This window comes from Panthera tigris, chromosome D4 (assembly GCF_018350195.1).
Source record: "Panthera tigris isolate Pti1 chromosome D4, P.tigris_Pti1_mat1.1, whole genome shotgun sequence".
Classification (NCBI taxonomy): Eukaryota; Metazoa; Chordata; class Mammalia; order Carnivora; family Felidae; genus Panthera; species Panthera tigris.
This window is the reverse complement of record NC_056672.1, coordinates 55,419,363-55,438,942: the sequence shown is the minus strand read 5'-3', so window position 1 is coordinate 55,438,942 and position 19,580 is coordinate 55,419,363. Positions and strand designations below refer to the sequence as shown.

At 38.9% G+C, this 19,580-nt stretch overlaps 1 protein-coding gene across 1 annotated transcript in view; it reads left to right on the top strand.

Moving 5' to 3' along the window:
- UBAP2 (ubiquitin associated protein 2) overlaps positions 1–19,580 on the top strand; it is a 111,058-nt gene that overhangs the window by 61,543 nt on the left and 29,935 nt on the right. Inside the window, 4 exon segments of the mRNA XM_042964143.1 lie at positions 1,523–1,626; positions 7,809–7,874; positions 13,231–13,283; positions 18,613–18,680. Coding sequence (XP_042820077.1) covers positions 1,523–1,626; positions 7,809–7,874; positions 13,231–13,283; positions 18,613–18,680 — 291 coding nt within the window.

Here is a 19,580-nt window from a genome sequence, read left to right as displayed (position 1 = left end):
TCAGTCGGTTGAGTGTCCGACTTCGACTCAGGTCATGATCTCACGGTCCGTGAGTTCAAGCCCCGCGTCAGGCTCTGTGCTGACTGCTCAGAGCCTGGAGCCTGTTTCGGATTCTGTGTCTCCCTCTCTCTCTGACACTCCCCCATTCATACTCTGTCTCTCTCTGTCTCAAAAATAAATAAACGTTAAAAAAAAAAATTAAAAAAAAAAATAAGATTAAAAAAAATTTCTTTTCTTTTAAAGCCTTAGCTCCCCTTAGGTTTTTAGGAAAAGTTTTTAAGCTTATAGAAGCCATCTGTATATAGATGACAGTTGAGAAAGGAAGGGAATTGGTTCCAGGAAAACCCTTTTGTCTCTCCTTAGCTCCAGGGTAGCACTGTAGCAGGGGAGGGTCATTGCCTTCAGGTGATACCTCTTGCCATTTCTGTTTCCTGCTTGAGCTCATTGTGGATAAAGGAAAGATGGATACACAAGGGAGCATATTGGCTGGAATACATACTGTGTGTGCCCAGACCAGCTTTTTAAACTCTTTTGTGATTTTTTCAGTTTACATTAAAAAATACTCTTGTGATTTTTTTATTTGTCAGATACCTCAGTAAAGCTGGAAAAAATTTTTAAATTTTATTCTGAAAATTTTAGAGATAGTATTAACTTGGCCCTAGTTAGACTTCTGAATATGGGTGTTTAGAATTTTAATGGAAAAAAAACCTTAATGAAACATTTTCTTTATATTCACTGTTTTTATACAAAAAGGATCTGGATTCTTACTCTGGGAAATAAATACTTAGTGTGTGTTTAAGTCTAGTCTTAGTTTTAAGGGAAGTTTTCCATGAGAACCCTTATTCTTCCTAATACAGTTATAGTTGTGCACATCTGCTTTAGGATGTGGAGTGCAGCAACTTAGGGAAATAAGGACATCATACAAGAACATATGGAAGGTTCCCTAGGCAACCTCTGCTTTTTAGAAAATCTACATCCTGATAGTCAAGAAGAGTTAGCTATAATTAAATAGGGGAAAGATGGTGAAGTTAGGAAAAAAAATTTTTTAATGTTTGTTTACCTGTTTTTAAAGCTTATTTTGAAAGAGAGTGAGGGAGGGGCACTGCCAATGAAGACTCCAACTCAGGGTTCAAACTCAGAAACAGTGAGGTCACCACCTGAGCCAAAATCAGGAGTCAGATGCTTAACCCACTGAGCCACCCAGACGCTGCCCCTATTTACCTATTTTTGAGAGAGGAAGGGGAGAGGGCAGAGACAGAGGGAGGAGAATCCCAGGCAGGCTCTCTGCTGACAATGCATAGCCCAAAGCTGTAAGATCATGATCTGAGCCAAATCATCCAGATCTGACCTGAGTCAACTGACCATCTAAGGGGTTCCAGTTGCCCCAGTGTGAATTTTATTATATTGGCTTTTAAAAGGACAGGGTATTTGGGGAGGAAGAAGATGATATATGGTCAGTGTTGTGATTTTGGTAATTGTTGCACTTGCTTTAATTCTTTTTTTTTTTTTTTTCAAACACAAGGACATTTAATCCTGCGGACTATTCAGATTCTCCATCTATAGATGGGTGTGGGACAAAGCCAATAGTTTGGGAAGCTGCTCAGAATGGTGCAGATGAGGGGACTGGTAAGTGTCTATTGTCAAAGATGTGTTTTAAATGTTTGAGTTCTTAACATACAAAGATGTACTGATGGAGAAGAATGAAAAGCAGGCTGCTGTCCTACCTCTGAGACTATTAGCTGGTTCTTACCTCCAAGGTCTCATTTAAAAATCTCATTGACCATAAGGTATTTGATTTTTCCCTTGTGCACTCTGAGGAAGAGGCTTTTATCAATCTGTGTAAGTCAGTACAAATTCACACTCAAATCTAAGTGTGTCAGGGATATATGTAATTTCTTACGGGAAGGTTTGTTACTGAAAAGTATCATTCCTGATGATGGACACAAATTTGGCCGGATAGAGTGGTAGGTGACTAGTAGGTTTGGGCATCAATTGCTTTTGTAGATTTTTTTCTGTATCCTGATGTTTTTGGATTATTTCTTTTTGGAAATTCATGGACAAATACGTGTTAATTGGAGCTTTTAGGATTTGTTCATGATAATACATCATTAACTACTGCAGTTATATTTATAAAAACATAATTTGGCAATTCATGAATTATAACTGAAAATATAAAAGTGTAGTTCAATAAATAATCTAAAAGCAAACCACCCATATAACACCGATTCTGGTCAAAAAACAGGACTGTGCCATCACCACAGAAACACCATCAATGAACTAGAAATCAAGGATACTATAGAAAGGATCAACAAAAGGTATAAAAATGGTTATTTGAAAACACTAGTAAAATTGATAAGCTTACTGTGAGACTGATCAAGGGAAGGAGAAACAGCATACATAATTGGTTGTAGGAATGAGAAAAGGGATATTGATATTAATTATAGTTATAATTAAAGTATATATTATGTATAATTGATGGTTTAATATAATCACAATTATAATTAATATCAGGCATTAAAGTATACTTCATGTCAGTAAATTTTGTGCTAACATTTGAAATTACAGACTAATCTCACTCTTCAGCAAAAATGTAGAAATCTTAAGCCAAAATATTGGAAAACCATTCAGTAAGATAGAAAAGAATAATCCATCATGACCATGTTAAATTTATACTTGGTAATCATGGTTCTTTCACATTAAAAAATCAGTCATGTCCCAGATACCTATACTCAAGAGAATGGAAGACACGGCTTTACATAAAACCTTGTATACAGATGTTCGTAGAGGCATAATTAATAATGGCCGAAATGTAGAAACAAACCAAATGCCTTTCAGTGGATGAATGGAGGAGTAAATTGTTGTGTATCATCCATACAATGGAATATTCATTCTACCGTACAAAGGAATGAAGTGATGTATGCTGCAACATGAATGAATCTTAAAAACATGCTGAGAGCCCAAATGTCCATCAACTGATAAATGGATTAAGATGTGGTGTGTATATATATATGTATATGTGTGTGTGTGTATACATATATACACACACGTATATATATGTATGTATGTACGTATGTATGATATATGGTCATATATATGTATGATATGTATATATACGTATGATATATCGTATATATGGTATGTTATATGGTATATTATCATATATACGATATATCATATATGTATCATATATATCACATACATGTATATGATATATATATGTGTGTATATATATGTATACACACACAGTGGAATGTATGGAATTGAATACTACATGGAGTGTAGTACAATGGAATACTACTTCATGATGAAAAAGTAAAATCTTGCCATTTGCAACAACATGGACGTAACTGGAGGCTGTTATGCTAAGCGAAATGAGACAGATAGGATTTCACTCGTGGAATTTGAGAAAGTTAACAGATGAACATAGGGGAAGGGACGGAAAAATAAGATAAAAATGGAGGCAAAGCATAAGAGACTCTTTTTGTAATTAAATATTTTTTAACGTTTATTCATTTTTGAGAGACAGAGACAGGGTGTGAGCAGGGGAGGGGCAGAGAGAGAGGGAGACACAGAATCTGAAGCAGGCTCCGGGCTCTGAGCTGTCAGCACAGAGCCTGATGTGGGGCTCAAACCCACAAACCGTGAGGTTAGGACCTGAGCTGAAGTCGGATGCCTTACTGGCTGAACCACCCAGGCACCCCAAACCATACAGAGAACAAACTGAGGGTTTGTGGGGGTGGGTGGTGATGGTGGTGAGTTAAATGTGTGATGGGTATTAAGGAGGGCACTTTTGGGATGAGCAGTGAGTGTCATATATGAGATGAATCACTCCGTTCTACTCTTGAAGCTAGGACTGCACTGTATGTTATTAATTAACTAACTTGAAAAAAAAAATCATGCTTAATGAAGGAAGTCAGTTATAAAGGATCACATATTTTATAGTATATGATTTCACTTGTAGGAAATGTCCAGATCAGGGGGGAAAAAAAAAAAGCAGTAGATTGTTGGTTGCTGAGGGTTGGAAACATTTGGGGAAAAATGGGGAATGACTACTAATGGTTTCAAGATTTCTGCCTGGAATGGGGCGCTTGGCTGGCTCTTTCAGTAGAGCATGTGACTCGATCTCTAGAGTTGTAAGTTTGAGCCACATGTTGAGTATAGAGATTACTTAAAAATAAAATCTTAAAAATAAAAAGATTTCTTCTTGGAGTCATGAAAATATTTTGGAATAGGGGATGCCTGGATGACTCAGTTGGTTGAGCGTCAGACTTTGGCTCAGGTCATGATCTCACAGTTTGTGAGTGGTTTGTGTTGGGCTGGATCTTGCTTCGGATTCTGTGTCTCCGCCTCTCTGCCCCACCCCTGCCTGTGCTCTGTCTCCATCTCTCAAGAATGAATAAATGTTAAAAACAGTTTTTTTTTTAAATTCTGGAATAGTCATGATTGTTTCATAACTTGTGAATATACTAGACATTATTCAAATGTGTACTTTAAGAGGATGGATTGTACGCTTGTGTGAGTTATATCTCAATAACAAAAATAATTATTTATACTTTTAACCGATTAAAGCTTAAAATTCCTTATTAAAGAAATGCATTTGACAAAACCTAACCTCCATTTCTGATTTTTTAAAAAACCGGCAAATCTGGAATAGAAAGAAATCTTAGACAGGGGATATCTACAAAACATACAGCAAGCATTACAGTAAATGGTGATGTGTTGAATGTTTTTTCTCTGGAAGGAGGTAAAGGGGCTTCCTCTTACTCTTTCTATATACCAATGTACTAGAGGTCCTAATCATTGCAATAAGGACTCAAAAAGTCGAAGGGTTGGAAAGAGTAAAAACCTGTAATTTCTTGAAATGATATAAAAATCTATAGATAAAATATTAAAATTAATAAGGGAGTTTTAAAAGGTGCTAGATAGAAGTTCAATAGATATATTTCTATAGACCATCAACAGAGAGAAAAGGGAAAAAAAAAATCTGTAGCCTCAAAAAATTTCAAATGCCTGGCAGTGTAATGATATGCCAGATCATCAGCCTTCTACCTGTGAAAACGTAAAATATAAAATTTTATTTTAAAATATAAAATTGAAGCTCAATCAGCTGAAAGTTGGTCTTCTGATTTGGGTTCAAGTTTTTGATCCCACAGTTGTGCCTTGGCTGCACGCTGAACCTGGAGCCTGCAGCCTGCTTAAGATTCTCATTCTTTCTTTCTCTCACCCTCTTGTAAAATTAAAAAAAAAAAAAAATTATATATATGTGTGAATATGTATATATATGTGTGTGTGTGTATACACACATATACATATTTGTATATATATGTTTTAAGAAGAAATGAATGGAAAGAATATACCGTGTTTATATATTTCATGTCTGGTTGTTGTGAAACTTAGTTTTTACTGACTCTCTTTGGACTTACTAATGGTAGTCTACCTCATGAAAATTTTCCTTGCTGATTTTTTTAAAATGTCAGGTTTATTGAGATATGTTTTATATGCAGTAATATTTACCCTTTTGAAGGGCTATAAGTAGGTGAATTCTAACAAATGCATGTAGTTGTGTAACCAACCCTAAAATCAAGACTTTCTGTATGAGCCGTCAACAATTGCAAATAATTAAAAAGGAAAAAAAGGTACCATTTATAGTTCATACAAAAACATGCGATATTTATATTAAATCTGATAAAGTATGTCTAGTATTTGTATGCTGCAAATTATGCAACCTGATGAGAAATACCAAGACCCCAAAATGGAGAGATACTCAGTACTTATGAACTGAAGATTCAGTATGTTATTAAAAAGTTATATTGTTCCTCAAATTGATGTTTACGTGAAGTGTATGTTTAATCAGAATCCTAGCAGATTTTTTTTGGTGTAAATTGAAAATTTGATTTAAAAATTTTCATTTTAGGGTGCCTGGGTGGCTCAGTTGGTTAAATGTCCGACTTTGGCTCAGTTCATGATCTTGGCGGTTTGTGAGTTCGCTTGTTTCAGATTCTGTGTCTCCCTCTCTCTCTGCTCCTCCCTGACTCATGCTCTGTTTCCCTCAAATAAATATTTAAAAAAATTTTTTAAATTTTTATTTAAAGAAATTTGTATTTTGTTTTAAGTTTTTAAGAAATCTCTACACCTAGGGGTGGGTGCCTGGATGGCTCAGTTGGTTAGGCATCCAACTTGGGCTCAGGTAATGATCTTGTAGTTCATGGATTTGAGCCCCACGTTGGGCTCTGTGCTGACAGCTCAGAGCGTGGAGCCTGCTTCGGATTCTGTCTCCCTCTCTCTCTCTCCAAAATAAAATACGTTAGGGGCTCCTGGGTGGCTCAGTCGGATGAGCATCCGACTTCGGCCTGGGTCATGATCTCAACGGTCTGTGAGTTCGAGCCCTGCGTCAGGCTCTGTGCCGACAGCTTGGAGCCTGGAGCCGGTTTCGGATTCTGTGTCTCCCTCTCTCTGACCCTCCCCCGTTCATGCTCTGCCTCTCTCTGTCTCAAAAAAATTAAATGTTAAAAAAAAATTTTTTTAAACCGTAAAAAAATTTTTTTTAGAAGAAGTCTCTATACCCAGTCTAGAGCTTGAACTTAAAACCCTGAGATCAAAGTTACCTGTGCTTCCGGCTGAGCCAAGCCAGCCAGTCTCCCTGATTTTAAAGTTTTTATAGAAAAGTACAGATACTGGCGTATAACCCATACGAATTTTGAAAAAGATCAACAAAGTTTAGATAATACCCATCTTAAAATTCCAGCCCTTATTTTTTATGGAAAAGGAAAGAAAACACATCCATACAGAAAACTGTGCATGGTATTTTTAAGTGGTTTTATTCATAACTCTTACTGATTTTTAAATCAGGTTTTGAAACAATGTTGAATTAGTTAACTGTTACTTTTCTTTTTTCTCTCCACATCCTCTTCTTTTCCCTTCACCTGTCTTCTCTGGGCTCCTCTCTTTCCCCTTCTTCCCCCTTCTTCCCCCGATTCACATTTAGAGTAGTAGATTCCTTGCTGAAAAACAAGGAAATGTGTTTAATGCAGAATACAGTTAAAGGATGTCAGTTGATAAGAGTGCTGGCGCTGTTTCTCTAGGGGCCTCACAGAATGGCATTTTCTTGTTGGAAACATACAGTTCTGCGTGTGGACCTCAACCATAATTATAGGCTCAGGAACATGACTTGACAGGATTGTAATCAAATCCATTCTTTAGAGGCAGACCCTCCATTATGGAAAATGGAATGACTGAAGGATAGTTACAATAATGATTTATAAGTCGAAACATACTAAACATATTTGTAAAACATTGTAATGGTTTTAACAAGTGGGAAGGGAGTTTGGTGAACATGGGGATGAGAACAAGTGTAGTTGATGCAATTGAATGTTCAAAGGCCGTCTGGCTAATAGGATTTATAGTTGAGGTACAGTGGGCTGTCACAGTATTTTCTTTATTTTTATTTTTTTAACGTTTATTCATTTTTGAAAGAGACAGTGGGAGTGGGGGAGGGGCAGAGAGAGGGAGGCACAGAATCCGAAGCAGACTTCAGGCTCCGAGCTGTCAGCACAGAGCCTGATGTGGGGCTTGAACCCACAAACTGTGAGATCATGACCTGAGCCGAAGTTGGACGCTCAACCAACTGAGTCACTCAGGTGCCCTGGGCTGTCACAGTATTGATTGCAGTACGTTTCCCTCTCCTCGGATGCACAGCCTAGATCAGCTTTGATGCTTTAATTTTGTTAAGTTGCTAAACAGTTTCTCTTCTGATGAATACCTTCATTATTTTGATATGTGAAAACCTTCCATTTTACATTGATCTGCAGAACTGGCATCAAATGCTCATAATGTAGCTCAGGATCTGCCACACAAAAATTCCTATGGACTCAAAGGTATGGTTTTTTTAATTCTTTAGTTAAAAATCTTCGGGGTGGCTGTCTGGCTCAGTACAACATGCAACTTTTGATCTTGGGGCTGTAAGTTCAAGCTGCCTGTTGGACATAGAACTTAGTTGAAATAAAAAGAATCTTTCAAAATGCTTACAGTGTCTGCCTTTTTAATCAAGGCTAGTTAAGTAGAATTCATCAAGTGAATATTTGTAAAAACTATATTTTTACACCTGCTTGATTAAATATCAACTTAAATGTTTTTTAATGTTTATTTTTGAGAGAAAAAATGTGAGTGGGGGAGGGGCAGAGAGAGGGAGACAGAGAATCTGAAGCAGGCTCCATGCTGTCAGTGCAAAGCTGGATATGGAGCTGGAACCCAAGCACTATATCATGACCTGAGCTGAAGTCGGGTGATGAACCAACTCAGCCACCCGCGTGCCCCTTAAATACCAACTTTTGATTATGGAATTGTTTTACAGATTGGCCTTCAAGGCAGCACAGATTTTTATCTCGTTTTTCCTACATGGCTACCTTAATGTGCTTTTGATAGAATGCTAACATCAAGTTAAATGCAACATAAAGCATGCACCTCAAATTTATTGTTTTAAGCTGAAAATAAATCAATATCATTGATGTTTTCCCACGTTTGAGGTGTAGGTTTATAGGTGAGTAATGGGGAAGAAAGTCTTACTGTAAAAGCCTAATATTTCACAATAGTATTAGGATCAGAGCCTGTATTGTTTTACATGTAATGTCTTGTAATTTTTATAGTCTGTATATTTAGGGTGGGTTTTTAGCTTATTTATTTTTGAGAGAGAGAGCGAGTGAGCACAAGCAGGGGAGGGGCAGAGAGAGAGAGGAAGAGAGGATCCCAAGCAGGCTCTGCACTGTCAGCACAGAGCCTGACCCAGGGCTCAGTCTCTCAAACTGTGAGATCAAGACCTGAGCCGAAGTCAGAAACTTAACTGACTGAGCCACCCAGGCACCCTGGCCCTGGTTTCTGGTAAGGGGTTGCCTTCTCTGTGGTCTGACATGACCACTTGTTGCACTTGGTTGTGACTACGTATATTGTCTTCTTATTAAATGTACTCAAATTCTAACTATAATCTCCATGTCTAAATTTGTGATTATTTTCATAAGACCCTTCTAAGTGTTAGGCCAGTCTCTTTACATATACATATATGAAAGTGTGCTTTAACTGAATACCACTGAATTGGACATTTAAAAATGATCACAATAGTAAATTTTATGAGTATTTTATCACAACAATTTTTGGAAAAATATTTTGTAAACTTTTAAGTTTCTTTTTGAGAGAGAGGCAGTGTGAGTTGGGGAGGGGCCGAGAGAGAGAGGGCGAGAGAGAATCCCAAGTAGACTGCACCATGAGCGTAGAGCCTGATGTGGCACTAGAACCCATGAAACCGTGAGATCATGACCTGAGCCGAAACCCACAGTTGGATGCTTAACCAGCTGAGCCACCCGGTGCCCCAGTATTTTGTAAATTTCAGGATACTTTCGATGTTTTATATAGAGGGTTTTGTAATGCCTCGTCATTGTTTTTCTCCTTTGGAGTATCCCTTCTCAATCTACATTGATCGACCAATTGATGGATCTTCCCAGCTGTTTTCCAGCTTTCAGGATTTGTTAAGTTTTTATTTATTTTGAGTGAGAGGGAGAGTGGGGGAGGGACAGAGTGAGAGAGAGAGAGAGAAAATTGCAAGCAGGCTCAGAAATGTCATCATGGAGCCCAACACGTGCTTGATCTCTTAGACTGTGAGATCATGACCTTAGCTGAAATCAGGAGTTGGATGCTCAACCAACTGAGCCTTGCCAGCTGCCCTGATTTTTTTTTTAACATTTTATTTTATTTTATTTTATTTTATTTTATTTTATTTTATTTTATTTTATTTTATTTTATTATTTTATTTTATTTTATTTTATTTTTCAACGTTTTTTATTTATTTTTGGGACAGAGAGAGAGACAGAGCATGAACGGGGGAGGGGCAGAGAGAGAGGGAGACACAGAATCGGAAACAGGCTCCGGGCTCCGAGCCATCAGCCCAGAGCCTGACGCGGGGCTCGAACTCACGGACCGCGAGATCGTGACCTGGCTGAAGTCGGACACTTAACCGACTGCGCCACCCAGGCGCCCCAACATTTTATTTTAAAGTAATTTCTATATCAGACGTGGAGCTTGAACTTAACCCCAAGATCGAGAGTTGCATGTTCTTCCAACTGACCCAGCCAGGCACCCCCCCAACTTTTAAGAGTTTTGCTATACTTTATTTTCCCCATAAACTTTCTCTTCCCTTTCTAGCTTTCATTAACTTTTTTTTGTCCTCCACATTTCTAATTATTAATCAGCTGTGTGTGATTTATTGTTTAAAAATATACACCATGATCACCCACAACATTTTTGTCTTTCCAGTGAAATAGGGCTTTGGTATTTAACATCATGCTAAACATGTAGTCTTTTTTTTTTTTTTTTCCCCAGTTTTTATTTATTTATTTTGAGAGAGTGAAAGCTTGAGCAGGGGAGGGGCAAAGAGAGGAGAAAGTGTTAATGTGAAGCAGGCCCCACACTGCCAGCATGGAGCCTGATGAAGGACTTGAAATCATGAATCCTGAGATCATGACCTGAGCCAAAATCAAGAGGTGGACGGCTGAGCCACCCAGGCGCCCCAAACATGTAGGCTTTTAACCCAGTATTGGTTGGTTGATGATTGATGATGAAGGGTTTCCGAGAAAAATTCCACCATAAATTGTTTCCTACTAAGAGTCTTAAAGGCCTTGAAGATGAATGTTTTAGGAGTGATTTTCGAGCCTCTGCAGTTGTTTTTTCTTGATTAGAATGCTCCTAAAACTGCTTACGTTGAACCCCTGCTTTTTGTAGGATTCCTTAATCTTTAGAGTACTGTCTCCTATGATAAATTTGACAGCATGAACCATAGGGTAGGTTGGATCAAGGTAGCACCAGGAACACTGTATACTGGCTGCCCTTTAAGTTAGTCTCGTTGTGAGTTAAAAAAAAATTATTTTAATGTTTGTTTATTTTTGAGAGAGAAAGAGTGGGAACGGGGGAGGTGCAGAGAGAGGGGGAGAGGGGAGACACAGAATCCAAACGGGCTCCAGGCTCTGAACTATCAGCACAGAGTACGACTCGGGGCTTGAACTCATAGGCCTGGAGATCATGACCTGAGCCAAAGTTGGACGCTTAACCGACCAAGCCACCCAGGCGCCCCTAGTTGTGAGTTTTTAAAACTATATATCTACTTAGAGAAAAGTCTTGACGGAGATCTATTAAAACATTGGGGATTATGTATCAGTGCCTTGAAGAAAATCACATTGCAGAAGGAATATAAGAGTGGAGAGTAGGTAGATGGTTTGCCTTAGATATATTTAGCTTTGTGTACAGGGTGATCTCTAAGAAGCCTAGGCAGAGGTCTAGAGAACAACTTTTCACTACTGATTTCTGACTGGGACTAATTGCAACTCGTATTTTTTCACTTAAACTAGGACCTCTTCCTAGTTTTAAGAGGCTGTTTGAATTGGGAGTGCATGGGTGGCTCAATCAGTTGCGCTTTCGACTTCGGCTCAGATCATAAGCTCGTGGTTTGTGGGTTCAAGCCTCACATCAGACTCTGTGCTGACAGCTTGGAGCTTGGAGCCTAGAGTCTGCTTTGGATTCTGCGTCTCCCTCTCTCTGTGACCCTCCCCCACTCACACTCTCTTTGTCTCTATCAAAAAGAAAAACCTTAAAAAAAGTTTTAATTCAAAGAGATATTTGGGTCCACTTAAATTCCTAATTGTTTTATGATATTTCTGGAAAAGTTGTGGAAACCATTAAAAGGTATGATGAGTGAACCAGTAGAAAGGATCACACTGTCAGTTCAGAACATTCTGCATTAATGTTTATGATTATTTCAAGGATACATGCAGTTGAGAGGCACAGAAGAACAAACAGTGCCTGTATCCATGTTCTTCCTTCCTTTAATGTATATGTCCCATGATCCATGATGATAGATGACATCTCTCAGTGATGTGTGTAGGGTTCTCACACAGGAGGGAATGTTTTTTAGGTTTGAAATATCTCCTATATAGTAGCATATCTTAGGGGATATTTTACAGAGCGCCATACTGCATACATTCATCAATTCTATGTTTGCCATAACCAGTCCTAAACTAGGGACATCCACCTGAAAGAATTCCATTAGGAAGGACTCTTTTCATAGGTAACACCTTCTGTTTATTCATGAAACAGTTAGTTATTAGGTTATAGACCTAGTTCTAAGGAAGTTAGATCTGGTTACCTGCCCTTTTCTCAATTGTTTTCCACTTCTTCTCTTCCTTTTGTCCTTTGCATACACAAAACCTCATTGTAGGTCAGATGCTCAGCTCATTTCTTCCCTGTTGAAGGAGTGAAAACATGCACAGTCTTACTTCCTGGGGGTAGTTATAGTTGATATCTTTGTGTATTTTCTTATGAAATCATTTTCTCTGATTTTTGCACGTATGTATTTGCATGTAAGTCAGCATTTCTGAATACAAATGCTTCTCTTTAAATATTTATTCTGTAAGAATTGTTTGAGCAGATCTTCTGCATCTGCTCATCAGCAATTAGTATATAGCACCAGAATTTATGTGAGCAGGACTAATGCTCAGCTTTGCTGGAGATCTAATTAGGGAACCATAGAATGGACCTAATATCTTTTTTAAGTTTATTTATTTTGATAGAGAAAGCATGAGCAGGGGAGGGGCAGAGAGAGAGAGAGAGAGAGAGAGAGAGAGAGAGAGGAAGAATTCCAAGTAGGCTCTGCACTCTTAGCGTTGAGCCTGACATGGGTCTCCAACCCAGGACCGTGAGATCATGGCCTGAGCTGAATCCGAGTTGAACACTTTCTACTGAGCCATCCCAGGCACCCCTTTAATATCTTACAAAGAGGATGCATCTATAAATTCAGTAGTTCAGTAATCTACCTGAAATTAAGATCCAGCCAAGCCAGCTTCATAATGAATTTTGCTCTGTTTTAAATGTTACATATCATAAGGCTCTCATGGTTAAATATGTGTATTTGTGCTATGCTCATACTTTATTAATCATGGCAGAATTGCTTGGATATGATCTACACTGAAGCAAAATTAGTGTGAGACTTTGCTTTCAGTTTATGTGGATAGTATCTAGCTAAGTTGAATTTGACTACATGGCATTTTATTGAGAATAGATCAGGAGCTTCATATTAGATTGTAAACTAAATTACTAATAAGATTTATGACACATTTTATACAGTATACGATAGAGAATTAGTTGGAGTGAGATGATATTTGACTTTGTGATGTAAACTATGATTATTGTCAGCAGGGGCCTGGAAGAATTCGGTGGAAGAGTGGACAACAGACGACTGGACTGAAGATGTAAGTATTTAGCATCAGATTAGATCTGTCTTCCTCTTGTTTTCTGGTAAGGGCATGCATTCTTTGAAAAAGCTGGAAACATCTTGTAGTTGCCCATGGCTCTTTTTCAGACATGTGATTATCGTGTTTTTAAGATTTTTAAGAAATTTGGTTTTGATTCAGGTCATGATCTCATGGTTTGTGAGATCCAGTCCTGCTGTAGGGCTCTGTGCTGACAGTGAGGAGCCTGCTGGGAATTCTCTCTCTGCCTCTCTCACTCTGCCCCTCCCCTGCTCATGTTCACCTGCCTGCCCTGCAGATAGATAGATAGATAGATAGATAGACAGACAGACAGACTGACTGACTGACTAACAAAAATTGACAAGGTGTTAGGGATGCCTGACTGGCTCAGTCTGAAGAACATGGGACTCTTGAACTGGGGGTCATGAGTTCGGTCCCCATATTGGGTGTAGAGATTACTAAAACATAAACTTAAAAAAAAAAAGATCAGGTGTTAAGTAGGCCTAAAAATCATTTTTTAGCTTATCTTTTGTTTTTAAATGTTAAAAAAAATTTTTTTTAATGTTTATTTAAAAAAAATTTTTTTTTTTAATGTTCATTTATTTTTGAGACAGAGAGAGACACAGCATGAATGGGGGAGGGGCAGAGAGAGAGGGAGACACAGAATCTAAAGCAGGCTCCAGGCTCTGAGCCATCAGCCCAGAGCCCGATGTGGGGCTCGAACTCACGGACTGCGAGATCGTGACCTGAGCTGAAGTCGAACGCCCAACCGACTGAGCCACCCAGGCGCCCCAGTGTTTATTTTTGAGACAGAGAGCGACAGAGCATGAACAGGGGGAGGGTCAGAGAGAGGGAGACACAGAATCTGAAGTAGGCTCCAGGCTCCGAGCTGTCATCACAGAGCCTGACGCGGGGCTCGAACTCATGGACGGTGAGATCATGACCTGAGCCGAAGTTGGATGCTTAACCAAGTGAGCCACCCAGGCACCCCTGTTTTTAAATTTTTTTAATGTTCATTTATTTTTGAGAGAGAAACAGAGACCGAGCATGAACAAAGGAGGAGCAGAGAGAGAGGGAGACACAGAATCCAAAGCAGGCTCCAGGTCTGAGCTGTCAGCACAGAACCCAATGCAGAGCTTGAACTCAGGAGCTGTGAGATCATGACCTGAGCCAAAGTCAGACGCTTAACCACCCAGGAGCCCCTGTTTTGTTCTGATAACTATTGCCCTGGTCTGTGAATGTTTATTTTTTATAACATTTTAATTAAAGGAGATAGTGTTTTGGTCACAGTTGAAATTAACTGATTCTGGTTCTAGGCCCAACCCCTTCTTCTTAAAACTAGACTAGCTTTTTATATTCATTTATTTGATAACCATTTTCGAGTGTACTACACTAGCTTCTCAGTGTTGATCTATAACTCTGGGCTCAGCATAACATGCTCTTTGATAAAAAAAGATTTTTTTTTTTTTTAAATTTTTTTTTCAACGTTTTTTATTTATTTTTGGGACAGAGAGAGACAGAGCATGAATGGGGGAGGGGCAGAGAGAGAGGGAGACACAGAATCGGAAACAGGCTCCAGGCTCCGAGCCATCAGGCCAGAGCCTGACGCGGGGCTCGAACTCACGGACCGCGAGATCGTGACCTGGCTGAAGTCGGACGCTTAACCGACTGCGCCACCCAGGCGCCCCGATAAAAAAAGATTTAATTTTAAAAAATGTAACTGAACTAATAGCCCTATACCATATTTTATATCATTTTTCTGTTTGACCCTCAAGGTCCAGAACATGTATGTATGTGATAGACTGATAGAGCAGACATCATGATGGAGAGTAAAGGCCCTATAAGTATCGATCTTTAATATAAAGTGACCCAGTCTTTGAAATTGTTGAGATTATTTTTCCCTGTCTTAACATTCTGTACTCACAAGTATATCTTTAAAATTTTATTTATTGATATTTATTTATTTATTTATTTAAAGAGTTTACTTATATTATTTTGGCAGGGCGGCAGGGAGGCGGTCAGAGAAAGAGAATCCCAAGCCTGCTCTGTGCTATCAGCACAGAGCTCCACACGGGGCTTGATACCGATCTAAAAAATTAAAAAAACAGGGGTGCCTGTGTGGCTCATTGAGTTGGTTCAGCTCATGATCTCATGGTTCGTGGGCTTGCCCTTGTCAGGTTGTGTGCTGACAGAAGCCTGGAGCCTGCTTCAGATTATGTGTCTCCCTCTCTTTGCCCCTCCCCTGCTCATGCTCGTTTGTGCGCGCGCGCGCTCTCTCTCTCTCTCTCTCTCTCTCTATTAAAAAAAAAATAATGGTTATTGAAACATGAGTAATCTAAGGTGCCAATCTAAAATTACTTGAATTATTAACCTTTCCCTTCCTTCTCCTTTTTAAAATTTTCTTTTAAGTAAGCTTTGCCCAGCATGGGGCTCAAAGCCGCATCCACTTTAAATAATTTTTACATATTTCCTTCTAGTCTTTTTCTTTTCCTAAATATTAAATTACGGCTTGTGTCTTTTGAAATCTGAGAATGCTTCCATTTTACATAATACTTTCTTTAAACTATTTTATTTTATTTAAATGTTTATTTATTTTTGAGAGAGAGATACAGAGAATGAGCAGGTGAGGGGCAGAGAGAGGGAGACAAAATCCCCAGCAGGCTCTGTGCTCCCAGCGGGCTGCTGCAGTGTCAGTCATGACCTGAGGTGAAACCAAGAGTTGGATGCTTAACTCACTGAGCCAGACAGATGCGCACAAAGATAGTATTTTTATTTTAAAGTAACCTCTACACCGAACATGATGCTTGAACTCATGACCTCAAGATCAAAAGTCACATGTTTTACTGACAGCCAGTCAAGTCCTTTTTTTTAAAAAAAGAGGGAGGAAAGAATTTAATTTTCTGTTTTCTGCCAGGGTCAGATAGGATGTTAGTGATTAATGGTGGTTCTAATTTGATTTGAACTAAAATATTAATGGCTTTAGATCTTCTCTGTCATTGCATTTCACAGAGTTATTCCTTTATTGCTTTTCTCTGTGTCTTACAGAATCTTACATGGTAGATAGAGTTGAGGCAAAAATAGATTCCTTGGTACTCTTCAAGATACTACCTTGAAATAGGGTGTAAGCTCTTCTTGTTCAAGCAGTAATCTATTCAGCACTTTTTATTTGTTTTTCTAGAAAGTGAACACCTACTGCCTGCTCTGCCCCTATCATAGTTTTAATTTGTGAGGGCAATCTGATTTTTATCCAGTATTTCAGAGTTCTGAGACATTTAGAGTTAATATGTATTATAAAAGTCTTTGAGAAATATTTCCTGCAGTTACATTATCTCATTATATCAACTTTTCAGCCTTTAAACACTCATGCCCCACTTTGAAAATGTGAAAAGAGCCTACCTTTCAATAATGTCAGTTAAGGTTTCAAAAAATTTTATTCTGGGTGCCTTAAAACATCAAAAGGTGGAGGGTGCCTCAGTGGCTCAGTTGGTTAAGTATCCGACTCTTGATTTGGGCTCAGGTGATCTCAGGGTTCATGGGTTTTAGCCCCACATTGGGCTCTGCACTGTCAGTGTACAGACTACTTGAGATTCATTCTCTCTGTCTCTCTGTCTCTCTCTCTGCCCCTCCCATCTTCTCTCTCTGGAAAAAAAAAAAAAAAACTTCAAATGGCATTTAAACGATACGCATGAATTGAAAATAATTATGTTCAATGAAAAAAGTTAGACAAAAAGATTGTTTGCTTATTTATTTATTTAACATTTTAATTTATTTTTGAGAGACAGAACCCAAGTAGGGAGGTGCAGAGAGAGAAGGAGACAGAATCCAAATCTCAGCTGTCAGCACAGAGCCGGACGCAGGGCTTGAACTCAAAAACTGTGAGATCATGACCTGAGCAGAAGTCAGACGCTTAAATGACTGAGCCACCCAGGCACCCCTTATTTATTTTTAAAGTTTGTTTATTTTGAGAGAGTAAGAGCAAGAGTGGGAGAAGGGCAGAGAGAGGTAGACAATCCCAAGCAGGCTCCATGCTTTCAACACAGAGCCTGATGTGGGGTTTGGTCTCACGAACCGTGAGATCTTGACCTGATCTGGGATCAAGAGTCAGATGGTCAATAGGCTGATCCATCCAGGTACCCCAAGATTGCATATTTTAAAATTCTAGAAAATAGAACCCTAATCTGTAGTCACAGAAAACACATTGGTGGTTTCCTGGGGACTAAGGTGAGTGGTGGGAGGGATTGATTACACAGGGACAGGAGCAAACTTTTAGGGTAATAAATATGTTCATTGTCATGATTTTGTGATGATTTCATGGGCATATAAATATGACAAAACCCAGTTATTTGCTTTGGATATTTGCAGCTTATTGGATGTGATATACCCCCAATAAAGTTGTTTTTATAAAAACAAGGAAACCTATGACTTAATAAAAAAGAAATACAGATTACTAATAAATGAAATACTAAAACCATCTGTTTGGGGGAAGAAGAAACATCAGTTTTTTGCTCTTTCAAACTTTTGGCATTTGTGGTGGTTTTACTGGTGTTTTCATTTTGTATAATGTCAAATAGAACAGCGTGACTAGGACTTGAACCCTGGTCTGACTTCATTGTTTCTCTGATGTGAAGTCCTTTTTTCGGGTTTGTCAATTTAAAAATTACCTTCCCCCTAACGAAATTGTTATGATCACTTGTGTATTTCTTCTGTTTTAGACCACTTTTTGGGTGAAGTGTAATGAGAGTACTGGTGACTAAAAATTGTCAGAAATTTTATTAAAATTTTATTTTATCATTTTTATTTACTTTTTTGAGAAACAGAGACATTATGAGAGGGGGTGGGGCAGAGAGAGAGGGAAACACAATCTAAAGCAGGCTACCAGCTCTGTCTGAGCTGTCAGCACAGAGCCTGACGTGGAGCTTGAACTCAAGAACTGTGAGATCTGGGGCGCCTGGGTGGCGCAGTCGGTTAAGCGTCCGGCTTCAGCCAGGTCACGATCTCACGGTCCGTGAGTTTGAGCCCCGCGTCGGGCTCTGGGCTGATGGCTCGGAGCCTGGAGCCTGTTTCCGATTCTGTGTCTCCCTCTCTCTCTGTGCCTCCCCCGTTCATGCTCTGTCTCTCTCTGTCCCAAAAATAAAATAAATGTTGAAAAAAAAAAAAAAATTAAAAAAAAAAAAAAAAAAAAGAACTGTGAGATCATGACCTGAGCCAAAGTCAGACGCTTAACCGACGAGCCACCCAGGCGCCCCAAAATTGTCAGAAATTGGATACATTTTGGGTTTTATGTTATGTAAAATAAGAGCAAAGTATTTTTTTATTCGTTTCCATACAGCTTTCTGAAACAAAAGTCTTCACTGCCTCAGCTGTTCCAGCAGAGAATCATGTCACACCTGGGCAAAGGTAAACACTTTTTGTCCCCTTTTGTTTGTTATTCAAAGCATAATTTAAATTTCTTACTCCAGAAATTTGTTTTGGTTCTCAGGTCTCTTTCTGTTTTTTCCTTTTCTTGAATCTCTTCCTGTTTCTACTATTTTCTTCTGAGAATTTGTTTTATCCTTAACCTTCCTTGTGAACTGACATAGCCTACATCATTATCTACTTAGTTGTATCCACTAATGAGTTAAAATAGCAATTATGTGTGTGATTTGTTATCATTTGTGGTAGAGATTATATTAAGCCTATTTATGGTGGTTCTTTTTTACTTTGGTAAATGCAGTATATTGTTTGACAGATAAACTTAATACAAAATACCTTTGGTTTTCTGTGTGTAATACCATTTATTTAGGCATTCTCATACTAATACAAATTTCTCATTTTATGTGGGCTCTTCTATTTCTTTCCTCTCCTCTCCTCCCCTTTCCCCTTCTCCCTTCTCCCCTTCCCCTCTTCCCCTCCCTCCTCCCCCTCCCCTCTCCTCTTGTTCTTCAAATGTTTATTCATTTTTAGAAGGAGAGAGAGCAAGCCGGGAAGGGGCAGAGAGAGATGGAGAGAGAGACTCCTAAGCAGGCTCTCTGCACTGTCAGCATGCAGCCTGACATGGGGCTCAATCTTATGACCTTGGGATCATGACTTGAGCTGAAAACAAGAGTTGGACGCTCAACCGACTTCAGCCACTCAGGTGCCCCAGGATCATTTTTATTTAAGAAAAACAACAACAACAAAAACCTCCAATACTTGATAACGGCTTGGGTCATGACCTCACGGTTGGTTAGACTGATCTCTGTGTCCAGGATCTGCACTGACAGTACAGAGCCTGCTTGGGATATTCTCATTCTCTCTCTCTCTCTCTCTCTCTCTCTC